The sequence below is a fragment of the Conger conger genome, chromosome 2 (genome assembly GCF_963514075.1).
Source record: "Conger conger chromosome 2, fConCon1.1, whole genome shotgun sequence".
In the NCBI taxonomy this organism is placed as follows: domain Eukaryota; kingdom Metazoa; phylum Chordata; class Actinopteri; order Anguilliformes; family Congridae; genus Conger; species Conger conger.
Genome location: NC_083761.1, coordinates 48067510 through 48088736, shown reverse-complemented (window position 1 = coordinate 48088736; position 21227 = coordinate 48067510). Strand labels below are relative to the sequence as shown.

Below are 21227 nucleotides of genomic sequence, written 5' to 3'. Positions count from 1 at the left end.
GCAACGTCCCTCACCCCAAATCTCACACGAGCTAGAAATAAAAAGAACCTTTAGGAAGGCGTCAGAAGTGCACACAGCACTAACAATCTGATCACCTTCCTTATCTTTTCTTTTAAGAGTGAAAGAAACCCAAAACAGCACGATACCTGACTCACACACATCGAGTCTACCGCGTGCTTACCAGCTTGGTGCAAGAGCGAATGGTTGACACCAAAACGCCGACAGACTGCCAGCGAGGGCTTTAAATACCCTCAGGAGGTAGGCTCCCCTGGCACTAATGAGGGCCAGGTGAAAATAATGAACCCCTGCCCCCTGGTGGCCACAACCGGTCACTACCTCCCAACCCTGACATCAAGATGTGCTAAAACCATAGACTGTGGCTAAAACATGGACATAACCACGTCATTTGGTCAAAACAAAGATAATGACGCGACTAAGTAACGCGCTTCTTTTGGCCAATCTTAATGGAAGATTTGATGGGGAAAATATTGAGGTTGTGTTGGCAGAGCCCATTGAACAGTACAGCACCTAATGTTTGTAGAGTCTCTAGTGAATTATTTTGATCCCTGCTGAGTTTACCATGATGTGACCATTGGAACTTGTAATCAGCATTGTATCGTTTACGTTCTGCTTTCTGTCACTGCATGGTTAGCTCATTTCGAGAGCCAGCAGTCTGAAGTTGCCTAATGTACACTAGTTAGTATGTTGTTTCCTGTTCAGCAAGTGTGAATGACCACATAAAAAACATTTATGCTTACATCGAGGACTGAACATAATCCAAGAATCAAAATCCAAGCAAAGTCCAGTAGCAGGTAATCAACACAGAAGCTTGAAAGAATGGTTGAAACACATTACAATGTGGGAAAGAAACAAGGCAAACAGATGGGTATAAATACACTGACAACTGAAATAATGAACAGGTAACAAGTCACAGGTGAAATGAATTAATGAATGAAAAGACTACGGAAAGCGAACAAGGATAAGAGACACAAAAACAAGGCAGGGAACGCTAAGACGGGGAGAGCATGGTGTGTGACACTTTCAAACCATCATTTTAATCTTAATATTTTCAAATATTAAGCAATTTAGGAAAAAATATTCCTGAATCCGGAATAGTAGCTTATATGTGTGATTGCCAGCGGGAAAATATAAGATATATCACAAATAAAATGTAGTAATATGGATAATACCATTGTCCTCAATTTCAAACAACCGCTGATTTCTGTTTTTCGAACCTTCAATATTAATTAGGGCGAATACAATAGTTGAATGTACACAATAATTACTTATATTAAGCATCCCCTGAATTCCTTGATGAACAGGGTCAAGCTGGAGGCTAGAGTTCAAATCCTAGAAAAGTTCAATATTCATTCCTGAATCTGTTTAATTAATTATTTAGCTGTACACACCTCTTTCACCTCAAGGGCTGAAATGAGTAAATACATAAATACAGGGAGATTTACTGCATTCACAATCAAAGCACATTTTGCTGTATTATACAATGCACTGTCACTGCAGCCACACATAGGACTTATTTATTGTTCATATTCTTTTGAAAAATCTGAACTGCATGCATTGTTCATTGTTTTTAACGTCTTGTGAAAGCTATGGTGGTGGATGTGACATGGCGGTGACATTCTAACGGTCACATTCTATGACAGTGACATTTTAACATTCTGTTGTTGAACGTGCCATCTCTGTTTCAGTGCCTGCTGTGTCCTGTCATTTGCTTTCATCAGATTGCCAGTTATTTCTCTGTGCCGACTAAATGAAGAGAGATCTTAATAGATGGAAGATCTTGTCGTCACTTGTGACCTTGAGTCCAGCTGGTGTCTCTACCTAATTACTTTTACATGCTTCTTCATGATGTAATCATTTGTCAGCATAGACAGCAGAACTATGTTTTGTTTGGGGGTGCTAAAAATTATATACCTTTCACCTGCCCAGCTGCATTTTCTAGTTGCCGTGGGTCACTTGTGAAGCAGCCCATCCCTACCATTGTTGGAGTGCTGAAGTGCTCTTGTTTTTAAAAAAAGCTTTATTTTACCAGGGTAGGTCTGTGCTAATAAGGGACACTTATCCTATTTTTGCCCTAATGTCATGGCTGGCTCCGGCCCAATATATCCCCAGCTTGTGACCCTAATGTCACACAAGAGAGCGCTTGAGCAGCTTAAATACCCCTCTAGTGTGACCTTGGGCCAAAAATAAAGTGTGTTTCATTCTCCCATGGGGGCACCCTAGTAGCAAGAGATCAGTTTCTCGTTCAAAGGGGCAACCTTACTTTATTTTTGCGCTAAGGTCAAACAAAACTTGGGGAAAAAAAAACAGTTCTCTAAGATAGGCGCCCCAGAGGGGCAATTCTAGGGCACTTATGAAGCATGTAAATGTCCTATTAGGATGCCCATTTGTCTCTTGAGCTACTGTGCACCAGATTTTGGCATTTACAGTGCAGTGTGTAAGTATTTGGACAGTGGAACAATTCCTGATGTTTTGGCTCTGTACTCCAGCACATTGGATTTGAAACAATTAAACCTTGTTGTTTCTAAGACAAAACAGTTATTTTCCACAAAACACTGCACAGAATAACTCTTAACAACACTGGTCCAGATGTCCAGATGCTCAGGGGGGATATTGTGAAACAGAATTACTGAGTTAGGAGGATGAGTTCACAGGGTAAACCTGGAAGTTGTTTTTACTTCAATGCATGTACCAGTTTTGGAAGGGGTTTTGTGATTCACCCCCCTGAAGTAGCAACAGTTGAGTCGCTATCCAATTAGCTAGCTAAGTAAAATCTGTCACAATGAGCAAACTATGGGCTGACACAAAGCAGAACATAAATGCTCTAATAACAATTGCAATTTGTGTATCACATAATGGTGCAAACTGATCCGGTAGTAAGCCAGAAGAACTCGGGAGAGACTCTTGGTAGATAAAAATGAGTTTTAATTAAATTATCAGGCTCTCATTAAACAAGATCACAAAACTGAAGAATCACTTTATGATCAAAATGGTTATTCCAGACACATACAGTGAATAAGTGATACATCTACAGTTAAGTTACAATAGAGGTTTATTGCATGCAGTAAACAACACATTATCTCATACGGGCTGGTATGCAGGGAGGGCAGAGATGGCTCAAGGTCTCAAATTCGGAGTTATCTTCACAGCCTTCAGACATGTGGCGCCGACCAGAGGCCTTCAGCACTGCGTCTCAGAAATCACAAGCGACATCATACATACTTCTAAAACTAAACCTTGTATAATAACAACAGATAAAAACATGTATAATATGTATTTAAACTTACTTTCATTAATACTTAGAGTTAGTCTAATATATTGGTTTACTAAACGTCAATCAACACTATCTGATCCATTATACACTCAGTGAGCACTTTACTAGGTATTTATTGGACTTATTTTTTAGACTTAAGTTTGTAGTCTATCCAGTTAGAGGTTTCACGCTTTGTGTGTTCAGAGATACTCTTCTACATACCGCTGTTGTGATGCACGGCTATCTGCGTTACTGTCATCTTCCTATCAGCTTTGATCAGTATAGCCATTCTCCTCTGATCTCTCTTATTAACAAGGCTTTTCTGTCTGCAGAACTGCTGCTCACTGGATTTATTTTTGTTTTTTTGCACCATTCTTTGCAAACTCTCATAACTGTTTTGCCTCAGATCGTAACCCCAGGATGTCAGCCAGTGAGGGAAAAGGCTGTCTGTGGTTGATGCTCCATAGTAGATGGGGGCAGAGGGAAGGCTGGCAATGGCGACATCACCTCACTCTGTCTGGCTGTGGCTCTGATGTCATGCTTTCATTCCTGCATGAGAAAAGCTCATCTTGTGCTTGCCCTTGCTAGTTTTAAAGAGAAAACATTTTACAATCTAAAGTCATTTTTAGATGCTTAATTTCCGTTGCCTAACGATGACTTTTGCATTCTGTGAGCATTTTAAAACAGCAGACACTGCCATTGGCATGTGTATTAATATGCTTTCTCCAGATGGGTTATTAAGATTTCCAATGATAATTGTATTTCAGTCAGACAGCAATTAATTAAGCAATATTTATTGAGGTTTAATGTAAATGCAAACTTTGTCACGGCTCTGCCTCTCATCACTCCCTGTTATAAGCCAACCAAGACAGGGAGTGACTACAACCCCATGGGGGTTTTGAGAAGCTCACAGGTGGATGCTGGGGTGGTGGTCGGAGCGCAAAAAAAGGCTTTTCATAATTTCTAATTTGTGGGCTAAATGAAATATGGATATTGATTATAATTTCCCTCTGCTCAGTGGGAAGTCATTAATGTACTGTAGCCTTGTGCCTTCAGGGGTGACTATAGGCTCTCCCATCTTGAAATAAACATTGAGGTGTCCATTACCTTGGCCCCTAAATGTTGCAGATTCGCCTCAGTGTGCTTACCCCAACTGGTCCTCCTTGCAGATACTTTAATTGAATGTTTGCGATGAGTTTGCATACAAATACTGTAGACTGTCCTCTATGAACTGAATAGAAAATTCAAGGAATATACTGTAGCCTACGTATTACATGAAATACAGCTGTCATCAATATTCTGTTTTATTATAAGTCTATGAAACAAATAAAGGGCCCCAAAGCACAAATTATTTGGCCTGACCCTTAAAATGTAATCACACTAAATGTCTCAGAAAATGTTCACCTAACCTGCACTGCAAACCTTTCATTGTGAATATTTTATTGCCAGTAACAATCACCTACATCGGATGATTAACAATAAATTTGAGGACATACATAACTGTGAATTCCAAAGGGCATAGCTACCCTATTTACCATGCAATACATCACCGTAGTGTACAAGCGAACATGCTTCCAACTCATTCCAAAATTAAATGAAGCATTTCCTAAACTGGCAAGGGTCCTCAGTGTAATTTCCCACCAATTTTTCCTCCAAGACGGTTGCTAATTCAAAGATGGTGAAAAAAAAAGCTGCAACAGAAGTGTAATCAGTTCAGTGTGCCATGGGCAGTGTCTTTATTCAAGCAATAGATTGGATTCTTAGCCACCCTTGCACTCTTCTCTTCTGGTTTTAACGCTGTGCTTCTCAACAGACAGTAAGAGGGTTGATGATTCTACTGATCTCTGACCTAGGAGATTGCCCCTGCCTTTCCTGAAAATGTAGTCTTCCTTCACCCCTTCGATTGACTGAGTGCTTTCATCTGGGAAAGTGGTACGAAATGGATTCTTGCCGTCTTTCGATTAGGACAATTACAGTCAACAGTGTTCCCGGCCTGGTCGACTGTGATACATCAGAGATTACAGATCCAATTTCAATCATAACTCTACTTACATAGAAAGATGTTTTAATTTAATTTTTTCTTCTTCTTTTTTTTTTTTGCCTATGCAGCCTTCGAGGGCAATGTCAAAATAAATAAGGTAGATACAGGAAAGGTTATGCAGGTATTTGCATTACAAACAAACCATTAATGGAACGGAAAATGGCTTTTGATTATTGTTGCCACACATTTTTAGAGTGCTGTAAATACCTATGTAAAAGTGTCAAAGCAATTATTTAGTTTAGTTTGGCTAAAGATAGAAGCAAGAAACCTTGTGTTTCACCTTCTTCAGAACATATGGATAGATACACATTCATGTTTAATGTACCAAACATATAAAATATAACAACCCAACAGGAAAGCAGAATTACACCTTAGCCTTGTTGTCTTATTTAAGTTTAGTCTATTTCAGTATGATATTTACTCTTCTAACACAGACATAAGACACTGTTGGTCTTATGCAGTGACGGAAAGTGCCTGATATATGACAGTTTTTATATACAGTATGTATGTACTGTATGTATAGTTTTTTTATTTTGGGAGGATCAGGTTGAGGATGAACCATGTTTATTTGCATGTAATACAAATTGCACGCTGTCCATGTGAAGTTTTATTTTTGCCAATGCCATGCTTGGTTGGAGAGGAGAGTATTGTGCTTTGTGCTGGGACTGTCCTTGCAATATTGAATGATCCTTTCAAAATCGTGTGAACTACGGCATGCTTTTGAGGAGGGTGTGGCATTTCATATGAAGCAACAGTCAGAATATAAAAATAGTATATTTTTATATAATAGATTACATAAAAGAAGGTCTTTGGCTTCAGCCTATTCCTCTTTCGGTCATTGATTGTGCAAACTTTACTGTGTGAAATGGACTGGTGTAAACTTGTATGATGATGTTTTGTCTGTCGTATATTCACACAATTTGTCAAGGTTCTTCCTTATAATGTGTGCCCGAAATAAACTATTCATTCATGAATTTATTCATTCATTCAATCAGAATGAGAACTGCGGAGGTCATGCAGTCTAACCAGCCCACATGCAAACCAACAGCTTACAGCACATGACTACACAAATGAAGATATTCAGATATTTTTGGTTACCCGATTCATTGACTTGGTTACTGTAGCCCAGTCTGATAGAACAAGAATTGTTTTATCTGACTACCCCTGGTAATGGACCAGCGCAATACCATGGTGGACATGGACATTCAGCCTTTCATAAAGGTCTGTGATCATAGCATTCTCGATCATTCTTTGTCTTTGTTTCCCAGAATAGCTAAATAAAGTGTGAGTCAGACAATATCGGGAGCATCTACAGCGTCTACTGAATCCTGATAATTATATGGAGGGATAGCTGCCAGATAGCTGCCAGATTTACATCCTGTTCAGGGTTCTGTGAGAAGTAAAGCCAGATAAAATGCTCTGCGCTGCCTTTAAGCTGATCTGCTATTGTAAATTGGGTTTAGGCACCCCCAAAAAGATGCTCAAGTAAATGCAAGGACAAATGAGCTTGTCATCATTTATACATTGTTTCTAAATGTCCTACCCCTAAAATTAACTTAATCTTTTCCATAATTTCAAACAAGGAAATATTTGTAGCAGCAAGCAGAATATTTATTAAAATGTTACATTCCTTCACATGTATTTTATTATGAACCGTCTTATTTTGGCTGACTTCTAAAATAGAAATGGAAGAACTGTGGTTAAAGCCAGCGCAAAGCACCCAACCAACAGAAGTCTCAACTTCCAATCTGACCTCTATAAAATTTAAATAACAAGGAGACAGGCTAACCAATGTTATGCTCTAGGCAGCCGTTCGGTATTGATTTCTCAGAAGAAATCGAGCCTGATAATAAAATAAGCTTCTTTCGTAGTACTTGAATTTGGAACTAATTGCTAAGGAACAGACCAAGGACTTCAGGCATCTCCACAATAGACCTGCAAAACTACATGTTTACAGGCAATTCCCAAAATATGTGAATGCTAGTACCTAACACAATCTCACCAAACTGTTTCTATCATATCACAGATAAGAAACACTAAGGCACTATGCATTTAAAATGTCTTATGTGCTGAACTATTCTTTTTGGAATTAAAATATATTTTCATTATACATTTGTGATAGAAATAAGGAACAAAAAGACTCATGTACAATCAAGAGCTGACATTTTCACAAATCATGGATAGAAGAAGCTGTTGCAGGGGATCAACAAAATTACTGTGCCTCCATATTTTTGATACACCCCATAACAAGAGAAGATTATCAACTAATCCATAGCAGCTATTACATTTTTTGCATTCCATTCATTAAAAATGAATGAAGTTCAGGAGACCATCCTAGTGTTACTTTGAAGTGTCTTTGAGATGTTAATACATGTCACCCTTAATTACTTTATTTTTCCTGAATGGATACAGTTCAATGAATGAATCTTACAAAAGTGTATGCAACTGTCTGGTATTACTGTGAAAAGCGTGGGGAGTGTTATTCCCAGGTCATAAAATATACTCCAATGAATTGCAGGAGAACTATTCACTTCACAGTCATGTCAGCTGTGAATGTTTTGTGAAAAGTAGAAACAGTTCTGATTAGTCAGATGAAGAGATACGGTATATAAATATCAATATAAGGAGGAATATGAGTTTGTGACATGGCGTGTGTAGGATTGAAGCTAGTCTAACTTCCTAAAGAAGAGTATAAATGTTACTTCCTCCTTCCTTACAGTAGAGTGCAGTTTCTCTCTCTCTCTCTCTCTCTCTCTCTCTCTCTCTCTCTCTCTCTCTCTCACTCTCTCACTCTCTCACTCTCTCACTCTCTCTTTGTGTCTCTAATAATAATGCGTTGAGTGGTAGCAGCTGAATTGGTGGAACAGGCTTTTTTGGGAGCCAAGCAGTCTGCCATTTGCTCAGAGCCAGAGCGTGCTGAGAGGATGGAGAGAGGGTCACAGTGGGAGGGAGGCAACACAGGGGGGCAGGTTTGAAGCGGTGGGTGTCCACTCAGAGACGAGAGGGAACAGGCAGGGGTGGTGTTTGAGATCTGGAAGTCAAGCTTTTTAATTTTTTTTGTTTATTATGCCCTGAAGAAACAATGAATTCAAAAAGGTCAAAATAAAAGCGGAAAGAACAGGGGGAAAAAATCAGCAGCAGAGCTGGAGTTGCTGAATTGCAGTCGGGTTGCAGGGTGCGCACATGGACAATCTCATGCACGCTCTGGCGGGTGAATGGATTCGGAGAAGAACCTCAGGTATTCCTCCCTGGGGTTAGGCAGCAAGAGTGACAGAGAGGGAAAGAAGGACGGAGGGGGGCTGACCGGCTGCTGCTGAACAGACATCGCTCCTGTGAAACGCTTCAATTAGAGAGAAGGGATGAGGCGAGAAGGAGCCGGAAGAAAAAAAAGTAAGATACGCAGATGCTCTGGCTAACGTCGGCATGGAAACGACTCAAGCCTCTTCCCCTCCCTGAGTCGGGGGCTGAGTGAGACCGGGCTCCGCAGAGACCTGCCTCGCCAGAGGCACCGAGGGAGCCTCCCGCCGCCTCCCTTCAACCCTGCAACTCTTTCTCCTCTTTCACGTGCTACAAGTACCTCCTGTTTCTCTTTTTCACCCGTCCTCTGTCCACCCCCTAAATCTGTCTGTGTGGCTCTCTTTCTGCACTCATCACTCTTTCTCTCTCTCTCCTGCTCTCTCCTCCCCTCTCTCCTCCCCTTTCTCTCTCACGCTCCCTTGCTCTCTGTCTCTCTCTCTCTCTCTCTCTCTCTCTCTCTCTCTCGCTGTCACCCTGCTTTATGCTGGAGTCAGCTGGGCAGCATAGCAGCAGCCTGGGCAGTGAGTGCACTGCGCGTATCCGTGCGAGTGCGAAGCTTGCTTTCCCGCGGAGTTGGACGAGAAGAGTAATCAGGGCAGGGAGACCGTTTGCACTGAGGAGCAGTGGGGGGGGGAGGTGAGCGCTCGGATAAACATAAGTTCCCCTTTCAAATTCTGCTGAGTGACTTACTTGCTTTCTCGAGGCTCTGCAAGTGGGTAGTTCCTGCAGGGAGCGGCTGAGAAGGAGGGCGTGCACTTCTCCGTCAAGGGTGGATCAAGCACTTGGAGATTCATGTGGGCCCCAGACCTCCAGGCCAGACTGGGGAATGATGCTGTTTCTACTGCACTAGGAGCGCTGTGGACAGCCATGACATCGGAGGGGGGCTGTCGCCAGCGGGAATCCTCCAGCAGGAGGCGAAAGCACGCGGAGCGAGGCAGGGGTCAGGTCACCGCGGCCTTCTTGGCTAGGACACGTCTGCACGGGCTGCGATACACGTGCTCTCAGAGCGCCTCCTGCAGGCATCGCGCCTTCTGGCTGCTGGCGCTCTGCACCTCCCTCGGCCTGCTCCTGTCCTGGTCCTCCAACCGCTTCCTCTACTGGCTCTCCTTCCCCACCTACACCAAGGTGCACATGGAGTGGGCCAAGGAGCTGGACTTCCCCACCGTCACCATCTGCAACAACAACTTGGTCCGCTTCTACAAACTGACCAAGAGCGACCTGTACTTTGCCGGACACTGGCTGGGCCTCCTCCTGGCCAACCGGACGGCCCGGCCGATTGTCCTCGACCTGCTGCAGAATGAGCGGCAGACCTGGTTCAGCAAGCTTTCTGACTTCAGTCTCTTCCTCCCGCCCCGAAACTTTGAGGGCACCAACATGGAGTTCATGGACCGTCTGGGGCACCAGCTTGAGGACATGCTGCTCTCCTGCAAGTACCGAGGAGAACCATGTGGACCACAGAACTTCTCCTCCGTGAGTGTCTGCAATAAATTTCCTCTCTTTTTTCAGCATGTCTCTCCTATGGTGCATTGTGTACGGTCTGTGCTGCTTGCAAGTCTCCTCACATTCTCAGTACATTTATGCTGGAATCTGTGTTCATCCAGAGTATCAAATGATTCAAATCTTAGCTAAACAAAATAGAGAGCAATGGTAATGGAGACAGTTATGAAGGCTGTTTCTTGGTCTTTCCTTTAGGCACATTTTGTTTTCTCAGTGCTAAAGCAGATACTAAAGCTCTGTCCTGTTTTTTACAGCTACTGAATATGCTTATAGTGCTAACAGACATGGTGAATAATTGTTGTATTTAGTTATTTCGACTCCTTAAGGCAGCAAGGGTTTGTTTTTGTTGACTATCAGTTCTGTGATAAAATAACAATAATAATGCTTTATTGTCTCCATGGGCAATTTGTTTACATAAAGACATTTATACAAAGTAACATGGTAATTTGCATGAAAAAAAGATGTCTGGACTATCATTTACACCGTACAATATGAGCACAGGAGTCTCTCATTGGTTTCGAAAAGCAGCAAAGCCTGTCTGTCAGACAATAAAATAACCATTGCTTTGTTTGTTTTTTCTTATTGCACTGACTACTCGCAGCTTGGAAAGAGCAGCATAATTTGAAAAGAAGGGATCCATATCTACATGGACATTTATCTTGTACGTTGACATTTTAATTTCCAATTTGCCCCCCAAAGAGGACAATTTCCACCTATTATTCCTATAAAAGTGTCAATATCTCAAAATGAATTACTACAGACACATGGTTGAAGACTTAAATTAAGGAAGAGGCTCATACCATTTTTGTTTTCATATTGGTACATGATTTTTTGACGTAGTGAAATGGTATCAAGGATTGTTCAAATATGCCTTTTATTGCTTGAGTTTGGGGTGAGGTGAGGGTTGTAAACTGTGCAACAGGCTGGAGTTTTATTGCCCTGCTTTGCAAATAAGAGGCTGATAAGCATCTAAACTGCTGTTCTCACTCCCGGAGAGTCTTTCTAACAATCTGGCTTTGCCAATTTGGAGTTTTATTACATCAAAGTTTTTTGTGTCATATAAATATGAAGGCAACAATCATTTGAGACGTAGATGACTTACCAACAAAGGGGAACAGTGGAAGGGTTCACTCATCTTTTGCATTGTGAGTCTAGGAGTCCCCTTATAGCCTTCATCAATACACATGACACTAACTATAAGAAACTCGGGAAAAGTGGCTTATTTTTTGATGATGATATGCTTGAGTTGCAAGGGTTATTTTGTAGTACTCTGTAAGCAGATATTTACTATTGTAATTTCATAATTGCAGTGCACCTTTTGTTACAATAAGGCTGAACTATTTTAGCTTGTACACCTGTAGCCCACAAACACAAATAGCTCTACATGAGATTGACAGGAATAGGCTGGGGAAAATATATATATATTTTTTTTCAACAGATTGCCTTTGGACGACAGCCACGAGTAGAGCCATTATGAGAGGTTGTTTATTCAATTTTCAGTATGTGGTGTGCAAAAGCCAGCCCATTGCTTGTGTTTCCAAACAGCTTCAGGCAGTATCTTTTCACAATTGAATGAAAGGTCTTTCTGGCCATTTTTCCCTGGGTTATTTTAAATATGATACACCAGTACAGTTTGTGACTGAGTGAGTATTTCACCCGGTGTAAAAGAGAACCATAACCATTCATTTAACTATTTAACGATGTCGTCCAAAGCAGCTGAAGAGAGAGAGTAATGAATACATTTCCATTCTTGAGCTCCTTGGCAGCCCATCTGTGTCGATCATTGGATCAAAATGTATGGCTTTCATAAGTTTTGCAGGACATTCAATTAACCGAGACAAGAACACTAATGAATTAAGCAATCATTCTCTGAAGCTGTTGGGCCTTATATTCTCAATGGGACAAATACAGTGCTCCAGGGAGTCCTCTTAATTACTTCTTGAAGCTTGGTTATAATTTCAACTCTTATTTAGGCTTGATTTGTCCATTTTACTGCCAGAAATTTAGAAAGAGAATCATCAGAGGAGATTAAGAGTATGGAATGTAAAGTAATTCTTCCTGTAATTCTTCTTTGTGTTTGTGGATTGGATTTCACTGCTGGCTGAGTGAGGCTGGTCATCAATTGTATTGCCATGTTTTTTCATGTATTCCTTGTGAGTGGGTTATTTTCCAGGAATGGTTGACAGTTGGCCTTCAGAGCTGATCTGAGATCAGAGATTAATCTTTATGCTGATGAGGTGCTAGAGGCTGAGATAAGCTATCCATTCCCATTAGACAAAGATGGGAGGACATGCTTGGAACCCAGTTCTGAACCTCACAACATTCATTTAATTGCTAGATAATGGTCCAGTACTACAGTCATGTAAAAAAAAAAAAAAAAAATGCAAAGATGCTTTCAGAAATAATGAAATCAATAGTATTAAATATCTATACATTTATTATAAAGGACAGTGAAAAACCAATTTTATATTTTAAAAATCCAGGGTGTCTAAGACTTTTGCACAGTACTGCACAAGTCTGATTTTGAAGCTCCACATGTACATATATGTATCAGTCTGCATTTAAGCATGTACAGTTTGTGGGTATGCCCATCTCAGTTCTGACAGTGTTGTCTGGGCTACTACAGTGCTGGGACCTCTGGAAAAGCAAATGGGGGTGGAGATGGGGAAAACGGAGAGAGGTGTGTTGTGGGAGAGAATCCTAATGAGAAAAATAATTTTGCTAGATCCCCAGTGGCTAGCCCCATTGCGGAAACTCCATCATCTGGAAATAGGGGCTGCAGGCTGAATGTCGCTCCAATCAATACATCTATCACTCGTTTGCTGTAGTTTGTGGTGGCCAGTTTCACTGTGAGCTCAACCTCTGCTAAATATGGATAGCTTCCAACTAAATCGAAACAATGCGCCAACACCCCTGCTCCACACATTTTAGCTGGAGCTTAGGACATATTCTGATAAATAGGCTAACTGTTCTATTATTGAAAGAGAAGTAACTACTTGATCTGACCATCATTTGAGGGATAGTTCTTGTCTTTGCTTTGTTAGTATTTGGAGTTAGAGAGGGTACAGTAAGTGTTTCTAAAGGCATGAAAGAATGCATGAGAATTAGTACTATTAATAATGTGTAAAAAATACCTACACAAATACATTCCTGTATTGATGACACTGATGTATCCAAAGTGAGAGTCCACCTTTGGTGATGGTTGCAGCACAAAATAAAGGCTCCTGTTCTCTTTAAGAAAATCACAGCCAATAAAATGGATATAAAAATCATTATCAAACGTGTCTGGTCTAGTCTTGAGAATCCCCAAATTATTTTTTGATGATTAATTGATTTACATATGATACAGCATTCTGCTCCCTTGCCTGAAAAACATCCAATTATTTTTATAGGAGTTTAAGCAGTGGACAGAAATTAAATTGGTTTGCATGGAATTAAGTGACAGATGGACATTGGTCTAGCCCATTAGACACAATGAAATAGTTACACAGGAAGAGTGTGTGGCATGCATGTGAGTACCTTTAACATTACCCCCCCAGAAGAAAATTCCAGCTAGAGAACCAGCCAAACCTGGTCATGCTGGTTTAAGGTGTGTTTTCAACACTTTCAGTTGGTCAACCAACTGTTTTCCAGCTGACTAACCTATACAATCAGCTAGTCCACCAGTTGACCACTAGCTTACTCTTCCATCTTAACCAGCTTTGTCCAGCTGGAGACCACCTATAACCGGCTACAATAGTCAAAAATACATTTTAAATAATCTTAAACCAGTTTAGAATCCCAGCTGGTTTTAGCTGGGATTTTCAGCTGAGGATCCTCTCCTCCGTGTCTGCAGACTTGGTTTCCAGTGGGACCAAAGCATGCCGGATGGATAAAGTTCACACAAAAGAGGCTCCCTTGCTACGGCTCCTTTGGTAGCTCATCATGCATCCTGCATACAGAGTAGCAGCCTAGTATCCCATTCCCTGGGGGCCCAGCAGTGACTGGAGTGTACATTCTGCAAGCAGTTGGCAGGGTAGAAAGAAATCTGGTTCCTGAGTGCAATGGGTGGGTGTCATTGTGCACTGGGTGTCAGGGTTAATTGTCTGTATGGTGAATGCTTCGTTTACACCCGTAGCTGCTGCATGCCACTGAATGGCGAATGTGCATGTGGTTAGCACACCTAGGGGCAGATTTATGTACATGATGCTCACAGCATAAAATGCGGCCTGATGAGAGTGTGTTGGTGCGGTCACAGTCTGCCTGAAAATAACATCTTATTTACGAAGGCTACTGCTCATTACACACAATCATTTCCCACTGCTTCGGATGAGATATTGTTTCATTTAATACATTATTTTCTAAATATTTTCTGTGACAAACACCCTGCCTTAATTATTGTTTGGCTGGAATAATTAATTAATATTTAATATTAATAATCTATTTGATGATTTCTTGGAGTTGAAATAGTGTGATTTTTGTTGCAAAGATTATTTCAGTGCAAAGTTATTTCAAGATTCGGAGCCTGTGTCTCTATTTTTTTTGTGCCTCAGTTTACGCCTGCTCTTTAGAGACGGAGAAATTTCTTGCACAACCGACTGCTGTTAAGTGTGTGAACTTTTGTGAATTCAACGGAATACATAATAATTCATACATAATGATGTTTGTTAACACCAGAGGCCACTTATAGTATCTTCACCCTTTATTTGCGCAATCCACCCTTAAATGCATATATATGCATTGATGACACACCAAGAAGGCATGCATTCTGTGGTTCCAGCCCCATATAGCAGTTTGATACATACAACATGAGATGTTACGTGGGCAGAATGTGTCATATGTGCACCTGAAAATCATTGCTAAAAAACGTATTAAATCTGGTCCATAATGTTTGGAAGAAAAAAAATGTGCACTTCCAAAATGCTGGTTGAACTCAACACAGGCGGGTGTCTACTTAAAATGGATCCCATTCTGAACTTTATTTAACTAGCCTTTGGGAAAGATAAAGAGAATGTTGAGCTGGAAATGGATTGATATCGGTGGAGATACAACTCTGGGTAATGGTATACGCCCGGATCAAATTCTGGCTGTCGTTTCCCTCATTGATCAGGGACTCCTGACCAGTGGCTAGGCAGTGCCTTAGTTGACTCAGCAGAGTGGTAATAGAGCTGTGTCTGCTCTTCAGTTCAGACAGTTACTGTAAGCCCCCACCATCTTAAATACCCTTTTCTTGAGGTTTCCCCTGTGTGCCTGCAGTCTCTGCCACCTTGTTCTCTATTGAAGTGGCAAGGAAAATGAATTTTGGTGCATGCTCTCTGTATCACTGGCACCACGTGTCTTTCCTCAGAATGTACAGTATACGTCAAACAGTGGTAGAGATCTTTGCATCGTTTCCCTCTTAAACATGACGTGTTTCTTAAAATTTTAAAGCAAGATTGCTTGATTTTTTGACAGTTTCAAAATAAGGAAAAAAGGAAAAAGGCCCTGTGCTAAAGTTTGGAACAAAAGTTTGTCAGTTAGTACTCTGTAACTCCTCATCGGGAAACTATAACAGCTTGTAAACTCTTCCTGTAGCCAGCTAAGAGTCTCGCTTTTGGAATTTTTCCCCATTCTTCCTGGCAGAACACCTCTAGTTCAGAAATATTCTTCGGAATTTATGGCATGTTTGAGATCTCTCGACAGATTTTAAATAATATTCAAGTCTGGGGACTGTGGTGGCCATTCCAGAACCTTCATCTGTCTTCCCTGGAGGTACTGAACAGTATTTGCTACACTTTTTTGCAGCTCTTTTGCAGTGATGTGTGGGTTCTTCTGAGCATTTCTCACCAGGTCTCAGACCATTCTATCTGAAATCTTTCTTGGTCTGCCAGACCTTGCCTTGACTTCCAACTGTTCCATTCATCTTCCATTTTCTAATAATGTTTTTTGGTGGAAATGAACCATCTTCATTCTGAAATCCTTGGACAATCCCTGTTTAGAGGAACCATTTTTGTTAACACCAGACAGAACAGCCACTGCAGTTGGATACTTTAGAAGGCATGGAGTTACTTCAGAATAGAAAGTGCCAGCCCTGTAATTATACTCATCTGACTCATTGAAGCCCTAACGAGTAAATCACCTGGGTCTGGGCCATAGTAATCACCTTTTTAAAAAGTAACAAAGAATAATCCAGAAGGGTTCCCAAACATTTGCACAAGATCTTTTTCCTTTGATAATTTATAAACACAAAAAAATGGAAATAAAACGCAATCTTGGAAAAAAGTCTCATGTTTAACTCAGGGTTGCTTTCGATCACATACAGATTCATTGTAATAGACATTTAAACCAGGGGTGGCCAACTTTCTGCACCCACTCTATCTGTCAAATGAGTCCAAACAGCTGCAATTGTATCTTCATTTATATTTTCATTTGTCTCCTATTTTCTCTCCTTCCGCTGACTGTTGCTGCTGGTTAGCGGGTTCCCATTCGGTCTTATACAGGTACACTTGAGGCTACTTTATATAAACAAATGAATATGAACACCCTCCTTTCGCTGAGTAACTCAATGCCCTCCCCCTTTTATCTCAACTCAGCACATGCCCCTCCCCACCCCCTGCCCCAGGATATGCTTCAGTAAAAAGCAATATCAGAATTTGCCATAACAGTCCATACATCTCCTGCAACCACACACATGAAAGCCATAAGCAATGCAGTGGAGGCTGAATCTGCCTCCCTTCCAATTTAGTGAGATCAGACAATTATTATCTAGTCTGCAGCTTGCTCTGCATTCCATGACTAATTGAGTTTAGGCAATATCAACAAATTTGAAAAATATGTATTTTCCTTTTCTGTCAATTTCCAGTAGAATTGTAACAGCCTGTATTGGAGTAACCATGGACCTTGGCTGCAATTAGCTGCATAAACAGGGTGGAGCTGTTTAGAGGGTGGTCATCGAAATCAAGAGATTTCCTGTGGGTTGGCATACAGAAAATTAAAGCTTTGAAATTAAGCTTTTTAAAAATATTTTTTAATGATTCAGTTTTCATGAGGAGCACCTGCTCCTGCAAGTTACTGACACTGTGTTCTCTGTGGAAAAGTAAACATAAATGCTCGCCAAACAGATGCACACTCCTCGTCCATGCCCCTGGATAAAAGCCTCAATGCACAATCCAATGAGTGCCTCATTTGTTTCAAGGGAGAGGTAGTCAATGCTGGTTTGGCTAATACACAAGAGTCCAACAGATGGAGCATAACTTTATCAAGTCCAAGTCTGAGTCCAAGGCTGGTTCAAACTGACTCACCATTGAAGCTATGTTTGCATTTTCCTCAAATGACAGTGCTGTACCTTAGGGCACTTCTAGGGAGGCTTAATGGGAACTGTCTTGCGTGTGCAAGCCTTTTTCCACACCAGTTCCCTGACAATTGGTTTTAATTGTAACCAGCCGCATGTACTCTGACAGATGAACATGTAGGCAGAGACAGAAAAGCTTTTGCGCATCTAAGGGTCTCAGCAGGTGCAGAGAAAACCCAGACAACCTTGTGACTTTCTCCACTGTTCTTTTTCCATTATTAAATCTTCAATGGGTGAGTTCAATGTCAATATAATATTCTCCAGAATTAATTTTGATAAGGTAGTTATTTAATCAGTCATTAAAGTTGCGAATTTCTGTCTGTTCCTGTTTTAGTGCTTGATTGTATGGAGAATGGACAGGGGATAGAACAACAGGAAAGATGATAGAGGGTATGTTTGGAAATAAGCACAGAAAAGGCAAAGAAACCATGTTAACAACCTCAGGCTCCATTTAAATCGGTCATTTAAACAAAACAACATTGCACTTGCTTTTACCTCTCTGCTATGAATATTTAATAAGTCCCTGAAACAACTTTGTCACTTAAGACAATGTTCAAGCTTTTAACATCTGGCCACATCTCTTTGTTACAATATGTTGGTCTCTTTTTATTTGCAACGAAACACGTGCGCTTATTACTTACATATATAATAATAATAATAATAATAATAACCACAACAGTCCAGAAAAGCATCTCTGAACACACAACGCATCATAACTGTAAGTGGATAGGTTACAGCAGTAGAAGTCTAAAAAATAAGTCTAATAAATACCTAATAAAGTGCTCACTGAGTGTGTATATGCAAAACCAATGTATAATGTACTGTACACTCACACTTGAGTTTTATGAAACACTGAATGATTTCATTTTGCAATGAAAGATCATACTTGCATGAATATTTCTTGCACACATTTTTACTTAAAGTGGACAATACATTTATATTGGTTTTGTGGCTGCATGTGACAAAAGGTGTCCTGTCCTCCCACAGAAAAAGGCAGAATATTGAATCCTGCTGTGCGTGTCTTGTGTACACTAATGTGTTTTTGAGGCCGAATAATTTCCTCTTCCGGATCCAGTCAAATGGTCTGACACAGACTGGAATCTGTGCTTTGCAGATTATTTATCTCAGAGGTGTGCAGTAACATTTACCCATGCAATATGGACAAGGACGTGACTTTTTCAGAGCAATGGATGACTGGGGATAAACAGCAACCGAACATAAATGAAAAAACTTCTTTTTAGCAACACTTAGGGCCAGATGTACTTAGCCTTTTGCAACAATATTCAGCCTCATATATGATGCATTCTGCCCTGGAAACAAGCGTCTTATGTATGAAACTTGCGCACGGTGGTACGTAAATCTGGCCCATATCGCTGTACTATCGATGTGTGGGGTTATAAGTAACATTGAACATGAAGCAGGTACAGGTGTTGAGTAGTGTGGTATCTCTAGTCCTAAGATGAGCAAGCTCACTGACCTTGCAAAAACAAAACAAAACAAGCGCTCACAAAGCCTGCCTAGCAATGTGTAGTGATAAAGGATGCACAGCTAAGAGTCTCCTTAGTGTGCAACAATAATAAAGGCACATTGTTTCGTGGGCCACAGCAAAACATGCGGCAACCATTTTGAATGTACCGGGCCCTGTCACTTTGCTTTAGTATTTACAAAAATGTGCCAAACTGTCTGCTTATGTTGATAATGGTTTTGAGGACGCACAGAGCTTGTGGCCTGAATGGATTATCCTCCGTTGGGTGAAATGCAAACTGAAATGGAACAGGTTCTCCCCAATATGCTCAGACACTTATCTTAGTTTATAGCCCATCTGCAGCTGCCAGAGGCACAGGTGGTGCAGCCCGTCACTTTTGGGATTGGCCACTTTCCGGATGATTGTGGTTTGTCATGTTGGAAGGAGCTCCTCCTCTAAGGGCTCTGGGATTATGTCCTTGTCAAAACTGGTCCAGTCTCCCGCAGTATCACCTGATGCAGCTAATGCCCAGGCCAGCATTTCTTTTTGCATTCCAGTTCCATTCATGTTACACAGAAACTCCAACAAAAAAGGCACAGCAAGGAATATGCAGCTCTGAATTAGTAAAATCTCCGTCTGATGATAATTTTAGGTGCAGAGCCATGCGGATATTTATCTAGTGATTTTTTATTTTCGAAAGCCAGGAGCAATTTGTATTTCAAGTATATTCCAATGGAGACAAGTACTGTTAAGAAAATAGAGACAACGGTGCTTTTTAATTCCATTTTAATGAGTCAGCCTTTGCTTGACTGTTATGAAATTACGAAAGCTGACTGGAACTTACACTTTTCTGCTACTGTATTTCATGATACTGTTTTCTCTCTCTGTGAAACAATCCAAGAACTAACTATAAATCCACAATCTGCAAGCAGAAACGGCTCAAAGGTTCTATTTGGGCCCCCAATGATTTCACAAGGAAGCATCCAACAAAGGCTACTCAGCCTTCCAAGGATACTTCAGGACAGGTAGTAATCACATCAGGGACTGCAGAGGACTCTCCAAAGCTGTGCTTGATGAGGCTTGTAGTGAAATTGACTGACAACTTTGTGGGCCCCTTGAGCAAAGATGCTGCATTGAACCACTGTCCACTGTGCATGGAGGTTAGAAACATGGAGCAGAAAATTGAGTTGGCTGCTAAAAGTAGGGAATGAGGAAAAGCTGTGAGAAAAAATAGCAGAAGCTGCTTTTTCTCTGGGAAAGCAGTACTGTATACAGCATCCTAGCCAGGGCTGAAAGCTGAGTTCACTGTGGCCATTTCCATACCGCAGCCATATATAATTGATTTTGTGTTCGTCAGAAATGTAATACAGGAAATCCCAAAGTGTGATTCAACTGTACAACAGTTCAGTTGTTTTGCTGAATATTGGCCTGACTATCTGAATTCAGATGGTGTGGTGTTTGCAAACTAGTTTGAACCTGAGAGTAATTAATGCTTAGGATAACACCGTTGCTTATACTTGTGAAATTTTGATCTCTTTTACAAAGAAAATCCATTCCATAACATTTACAGTACATAACCTTGGTATTACTCAAGATAGCAGAGTCTATATTCAGGGCAGGTAAAAATGATCAACCCTCAGTACTCACGCATTCCTATTGCATTATTTCATATACAGCTTATCATATTTAATTATATATAATACAGCATGTAAAAAACAATAAGTCACAACCATAAAACTATTTTTAACTAGTCTGTGCACCACTGTTCTCAGGCTACACCCTCTGTGGTTTCTCATTTCCTCTGGGATCAGCTAGTATGCGATTGTATCTTTTGGGACAAATCAGCACAACTGCTCAATATTAAGAAATTATGGCTATTTTCAACAATTTTACAGAGTATTCCACACACTACTGTAAATTGATATGCTACATTATATTATTTGTGAAGCAAATAATTGTTTTAGAAGTATAGTCTTGTTATTTCTCAAACTTTTTGTTAGTATGTCACCCACATTTTACAAGGCTAATTGAATTCAGTTTATTTAGCAAGCATCAGGAATTTTAGAACAAGTAAAGAAAATAATTTATTTGGCATAACCTTTTTCAGTTCATTATTTTCCAGAGAATAAAGCATGTTCAAAAACCTCCCTTGGTCTTTGAGTAAGGGTACAATAACTCCAGTGTCTTCTCTGAGTAGCATTATCTCAACCACCGGTGACCCAAAACACTCTTGTGTCAGCAATATATGGTTTGGCTATAAGCCTGCATGCAATAGATACATTTATAGTATGTCCATAAGTATGAGACAAACAAAAAATGAAAAGGAAGCTTTGCTCAGTGCATCCTG

General features: G+C 40.6%; 1 protein-coding gene across 2 annotated transcripts in view; it reads left to right on the top strand.

The window, feature by feature from the left end:
* LOC133122845 (acid-sensing ion channel 2-like) overlaps positions 1-21227 on the top strand; it is a 359041-nt gene that overhangs the window by 228591 nt on the left and 109223 nt on the right. Inside the window, exon 1 of one of the 2 annotated variants that reach the window (XM_061233067.1) lies at positions 9287-10079. The exons of the other annotated variant lie outside the window; for it this stretch is intronic. Within the exon in view, the coding sequence (XP_061089051.1) occupies positions 9402-10079 (678 nt within the window). The 5' untranslated portion in view covers positions 9287-9401. Of the gene's footprint in view, positions 1-9286; positions 10080-21227 lie in introns of those variants that run through there. 2 annotated transcript variants of the gene reach the window in all.